The sequence below is a fragment of the Stenella coeruleoalba genome (genome assembly GCF_951394435.1).
Source record: "Stenella coeruleoalba genome assembly, chromosome: 6".
Taxonomy (NCBI): domain Eukaryota; kingdom Metazoa; phylum Chordata; class Mammalia; order Artiodactyla; family Delphinidae; genus Stenella; species Stenella coeruleoalba.
Window position 1 is genome coordinate 54460951 of NC_137151.1, and position 6656 is coordinate 54467606.

A 6656-nucleotide genomic window follows, 5' to 3' on the forward strand; every position below is an offset into this window, starting at 1 on the left:
AATAGTAGGGTTCACCAGTAATCCAAAAACAAAATAGCTTGTCCAAGTGAAAAGATTTAGAGGCTCTAAGTAAACAGGTAATTGTCCTAGTGCATCAATCTTCTACTGAAATTTGTCAATAAAAAACTGATTTCCCTGTCTTTATTCTGAAAACTTGCATTGTCGAGAGTGAAATGTATAGATTCTATAGATTAAGCGTGACAGACTTTTATATGGTCAGGTTGTGAAGTATCTGTTTGAAAGAATAAAAGGAAAAAATTCAAAATTGAGTCTCATAAACACTAATAGTATATGATACCATGGAAACAATGATAATAAAGAATTAAAGAAAGTGCCTTTAGAATGTGTGGGATTTGTTACACAGAAATAAGCAAAAATCTGAGAAGGGCTAACCCAGGGTTTTTCACAAAATGAAAAATAAATAAACAAAGGATTGAATAGTACAATGAAGACTGTATTACATTCAGACAATAAGGAATTGTCTTTTTATTTCTAGGGCCAAAAGAAGTGTCTTTATCTGTGGTGACAGAAAGCTCAGGATAATATATATAGAAGCATGAAATGAAAAATTATGGAACTATCTAAGAATATAAATATAGACTCTCCCTTTTCATAAATATTCAATACATTATTTGACACATTGGTTTGAGTGAAGCTTCACAAGCACAATTTTAAGCATCCTGATTTGGGCTGAGGTCCAGTAAATTATATATTCCCAACAACCATCAGAGCTTTCTCACTAAAAATACATGCTCACACTCTACTTTGAAAATATTCTAAGATAATTATTTCCATTTTCATAGTAACTAGTACAGTTATGACTAGAGTTGTCTCAGGTTTCTAAGGAAAGAAAATTATTCTGAGATACTCTTAATAGGAGAAAGTGTAGTAATAGAGAGGGGTATTTTCTTAAAATTGTGCTAAAGCTGTCATTTTCATGTTTAATGACATTAACTGTGCTAGACGAGATTTTATTTTCAGTCTCAGAAATAATCTATCTGATATAACTCTAGTCAATTGCCCACCAATCTTCCAGCCCCTCCCTGTGGCAATCTCACAATGGCTTTAATTCATCTTGAGAACATAAAGCCAACATTTAGTAAACAGAATTTTCCTGACTGACAATTGCTCAGCCCCTCTAGTGAGAAAATTCAGTGAATGGTAACACCTAGGAAGGCAGCCTATACAGAATTTCACTCCGTAAATGCCAAGAAAAACAACTTAAAATCTGAAGATAATAGGAAAGGCAAAGTATTTTGGAAAGTTTATTGCCAGAGTCTATAAAACCACGTTTTAAAGAAAGAGAGATTTGATACCAGACTTTCTATCACCCTCAGGAAGAAAGACACCAAAAGAAATACATTTCATTTCAAATAGTCCTCTTTCATTTGATGACTACATTTCCCAGCATTGCTACTTTTAAAGTCAAACTGTTTAGTGCTTAGCACACAGGCTATATTAGTGAGGATTTAAAAAGCAAATATCCAAGAATGAATCTAAAGCTTTTTGATTTGAGGTTACCAGACTGAGTTTTGCCTAGGGTTATTTCCACATTATTCTGCAGTGAAACAGAGATTAAGCTTCCACTTCTTTATAGGGGATGACTCAAGGCATACAAAGATGCATCTCAGGAGAAGAGAATTAGCTTTTGCTTTAGTGGGCATGAGAACTTCTCAGTTCCAGTTAGTTTATAAATGCATCATAGACTCGAATTCATCAATTCTTTGCTTGGTGTTCCCCTTTCTGATTTTCCGATAGGATATCGTATTGTATCTTGAATAAGCATTTCTGGAAATATCACCCTTCTTTCCGAAGGCTGGCTGCTCATCAGGTGTGACAGGTTGGGAACTGGGGCTGCTCAGTGGGGAGTCCTCACTTGCATCGCCTTCCTCTTTTAACTGAGAACCTTCTTCATTTTTTTTCTTAAGTTCTATCACTCGAACTTCATCTTCATCATCTTTGCAATCATCATCATCATCATTATTAATTTCTTCATCCCAAACCTCTTGCTCCTCATCATGCTTAGAATGTAACACATCAGCTTGGCTTGGTTTCCGAAATCCTAGCCATTCAATTTCCATTGCCTGATGTTGAGTTTTGTTCTTCAGATCCTCATCTTCTCTCTCTCCTAAAGGTTGTTCAGCAATCCTTTCCTTTCGTCTACTTGGTTCTTGGTAACTGCTGCTCAAAGGAATCTTCTCCCACTGACGTCCTGTAGCAAAATCAATTGGCAATTGATATGTGTAGAGATTTCAAAATACCACAGATTCTCCAGATTATATTTCTGGACAATCGTTTTCCACCAAACATTTTATGGGATATTGTTTTATGGGTTATTAATATGTTTTATACAATAAAACAGGCTACACCATCAAATTAGCTTGGAAGACACTGCATTAAGCACAATGAAGTAAGCCTCTTCAGAATTTATCCAAGCCTTTAAAATACTAATGGATATTAGCATCCAGCAACCCAACCTCATTTGACTATGGAACATTTTTGGTGTGGACTACTGTATCTAGTGATACTGGTATTCCCTGAGACACACTTTTAAAAATCCTGTCTAGCCTATCACGAGTGGATATGTGAATATATTAAAAAATATTTGGACCTAGCTCCTACACACACACACACACACACACACACACACACACACACACACTCCTCAAGGAAAGTTAGAAAAAAGGCTTTCTTCCAACAGTAAAAATAATGAAATAATGACTGCCAGTGACTGGTCACACTCAGAGTAGCAAATTCAGTGTTTACCACCATGCTTCTCAGAGTTCTCAAGTCCTAAAGTTCCAGCTATGGAGGAGGAGTACAGATGGCCAAGAGTCATGTGCTGGGCTAATGGACGCATCAAGTCCACGAAAGGACACACGCTAGAGCCTAAGATCTGCTACTGATTTCTAGTGAGTCAAGATTTAAAAATCATGTTGAGGTCGTATCTACAGAGTGTTAGGTTAGCCTATTATTTTCGACATGTCCTTAACCGACAACTAATTAACTTAAGTTGTTTGGTACCATGCAGTGACTTTTAAGAGGCTCATTTAATTCATTGCAAATTTCACTTTTCAAACACATCCTATCAGCATATCCTCAATAATATTTATTGAGCATGAAAAAAATGAATTAATAATAGGAGAGTAGAGGTTGTTCTCAGAGCTTTCAGCCCTGAAGGACTTCTGTGGGAAGCTTCAACCTGCAGTGCACATGACTCAGGGTTGCGTTCACTATTCCCTTTCAACACCATAACAGTCTTTATATAAAGCGAGAGGCACTGTTCCTCTTTGCCCTTCTCCTCCACAATTTCCTATTTTCACTGAAAGATGTTGACAAGTCCATTTCCATCAGAGATTTTTCATTCTCTTTTCGTTTTGTTTTCCCAACTATAGGAATCAGATTGTAAACTTACACAAAGAGATAGAAGTGGAGGTGGTTCATCTCTCCTCATTAGCTGTGCACAACTCCTATCAGGCCACTGGCATCCAGTCAGTGTTTTTTACATCATAAATAAATATGTATTCGAATGTTTGCTATAATTTTAAGCTTTGTTTTGTTTTCTTCTTTTCCATAAGAACCAAAGAAACTGATCTTTTTACTCATATTCGTGACTTGGGCATGGAGTTGTCATGCATGAAATTACTTCTTGACTTTAAATTATAATTCTAAGTATTTTTAACATCTTCCTATTTCTCAACTCAGGAGTATTCTCTTTGGGGACTTTATAGCTGTTTGCCATTGTGAAAATAAAAAACACCATAATGTGTCCTTCTAACCCTACAGGAGGAACATGTTCCACCAAACACAAAAGGATTCATGCAGGGAAAAACTCACCCTGAGATCATCCACTTTAAAAATCCAGACTGCTTTTATTCTTTATTTGAAGGAAATGAAAGATCATAGAAAACTATTGTCTCCAGTGACTTTCTGATCACAAATTTGAAAGGGGCTCTAGTTGAAAGGTTGAGATCCCTGCCTCTCAGAATTCGCTTGCTCATTGGCAGTAGAAGGGTTAGGGTGAGAGGTTATTTAGTCCATTTCATGCGGTTTAGGTCTTATAAATTATCTGTGATAATGTAAGAGCTTGACAGTGACTGTTGCTTACTACATTCTTCTTTGAGTGACTACACAGTGGACCACCGTATGTAGTCAGCAGACAGTCTGAGAGGTGTCCAGGCAAAGGGGACAAACCCAGGAAACTGCCAACAACCTTATCCTCCTAGGCATCTACTATTTTGTGTGATGTTCTAATATTTCAACCAATAATCTCTTCAATGTTTTACTTGTTAAGGTCCTAACTAAGCTAAATCACTTAGGTCTACCAAGCTGACTTCAATTTTGAGATAAGATGTGTATGGCTGCAAGAGAGGATATGAATGATTAACTGGTAGATTTTTATCTTCCACTTTATTTTGAAATTGTTTGAATGTAGGTGTCTCCTTAGAAGTCTAAAAGATTTTGTGTCTCTTAGACTCTTGAGTTTATTTGAAAAATAATACAGTCATTTAAAAATCAATGTTCTTTTTCTTCTCCCATTTTTCTGAAAGAACACAAGTAAAATTAACTTCATCACCTGGAAGATTTCTTTGACAAGAATTAGGTAACCATTTTGTGCTTACAGCAGAGGCCTAGAATTTTCCTATAGATAAATAAATTCATAAGATTATTTTAAACAGTATGCCAATGGTAAACTTTTAAGATAAACCCGTTTTCGAAATGTTTACATCTTGCAAGGCGCCTGACATAGATTTGAAGACACTTAATCAAAAGGAAAGGTTTATTTAGTAGACTGACTTATTAAGACGCAGATATCATATCATCAGGTCAAAGTGTGCCAATCAGTTTTACCGATCCATGCAGTCTCAGTCTTGAAGAGTGTGTAATGCTTTCCCAGGTGGAACCCACAGATAAATCCAGACTCCCTTATCTGCCTATAGCAGCTTTGAGTTTTTGAAAGCATTACCTGGATTGCTTTTTCAATACCACACTCACGTAACATCCCATGCAAAAACTGTCTTCCACCTTCCATCAAACAATTTCTGTGTACAAAATGGAAGTTCCTCTTACCTTCTCTGAATGTCATTTCGTCAACACTCGTTTCTTGGAGAGAAAGATCTGTGATAGCCTTATGAGCAATATAGAGATTCTCTTCTGGTTTTTCTGGGAAGAAAACCCCCCACAAGATTAATATTTTAACATTTAAGTAGTCTAAGATAAATAAATTACCAATGAAGACTCTAACAAGGTCGAGGTCTTTGATTTTTGTGGTCACCAAAAATAACTATTTCATTCTTCCAACTCATTTCTTCACTGATTCCTTTTATGTATAAGCATAACGGTAACCTCTCCTTTAATGTCTATGTAAGTTTATAGTACCACGAATTCAGACACTTCCAGGTAGATTTAGAAAGAAAAGTTGAATTTATGAATTTCTTCTGACTGAATAATAATGGTGCTGTCCATATAATAATAAATAACAGTAGTTAACATTTAACCAACAGGAATTTTCACAACAACTGTACAAATATCAGAACTATTATTCTGCCTTCTTCTAATGAGAAAACCAAGGCTTCGGGAAGCCAAGAAATTTGTCTAGGGTCACAGAGCTATCAAATAAATGAGCCTGGATTTGACCCAGGGCAGAGGTTTAGTCCTTATACTCTGCAGCCCCTGTAGGATAAGGGACTGCATTTGGGCAGGGGCAAGGGTGGGAGGATGTGCAGCTTATTCCTGTCATAACAGTTCACCCAAAGATTCCTGAGTGAGTTTACAAATCAAATCAAGCAAATTATAGAAGAGGAAAATGCTTTACCTTTTAGAATCTTCTCATCCATGGACGAGTGGAGCAGTATGTTCTCTTGTAATTTTTCACTTTTCTCCTGACTTCCTTTCGTGGGTTCATCTTCAAGACTAGATTCTACCCTGCAGTATGGTGGGGTGCCATCCATATCACTGGCTTTTTCCGTGATTTTAGTGATTTTTTGTTGACCGTTTTCAGGGGGTGTATCCCCATTACACTCAACCTGACTGAATGTCACTGGAACGTCTGTCATGATGTACAGTTGAGTCCGACTTGGAGAGAGCTTTGGGGAAAATCCTTGAGAAGTTCTCTTGCCTTCAAATCCAGCTCTTACTCTAAGGACACAAATGATTCCCTTTAGTGCATAATAACAAGCTTCTTTTCCTGAAGGTGTGCAGATAGAGCATAGCACAAAAGTAATAGAATTTGTCAGATTTGCCACCAACCCATGAGCGAGAATCTGGCCAATCACCACCTTCTTTGTTGCTCAGCAGTCCCACTTGCAGAATTAATGGCAGCCTTTTGATTTACATAAACAAACAATCCGAGGCAATCAGCCTTTTGTGTTGGCATGTACAGGGGGACTTTCAGCTTGTCAGTCCCCCTCTGGGAACAGAGATTTTTGTCCCTTTTCATAATGGCCCTTTGTCATTTTCCTTGTAACAGGAGCCACAATTGTTCCACAGCTTTAATCCAGAGAGAATGACCACCTTGAGGCATATTAGTTCTGTGTAACCAGCTTAACATTTCCAAACAGATTTTGTTCAAGTACAACCTCAGCTATTTTGTAAAGGACAATGGCCTCTTTTCTTATTTATTAAAGAATAAAAACAGCTTATCAAAAACCTGTAAA

General features: G+C 36.9%; 1 protein-coding gene across 2 annotated transcripts; it reads right to left on the reverse strand.

The window, feature by feature from the left end:
- Positions 1–1688: 1688 nt before the first annotated feature.
- On the reverse strand, positions 1689–6080 carry ERMN (ermin; the record flags this gene model as incomplete). 2 transcript variants are annotated; one of them, XM_079924395.1, is made up of 3 exons in its annotated part: positions 1689–2212; positions 5071–5163; positions 5816–6080. In XM_079924395.1, 3 exons carry the CDS (start codon positions 6054–6056, stop codon positions 1689–1691), a joined length of 858 nt encoding a protein of 285 aa, XP_079780521.1. The 2 variants fall into 2 exon arrangements, with proteins under 2 accessions (XP_079780521.1, XP_079780520.1); XM_079924394.1 differs by having other exon boundaries at positions 5071–5103; positions 5816–6056.
- Positions 6081–6656: the final 576 nt, after the last annotated feature.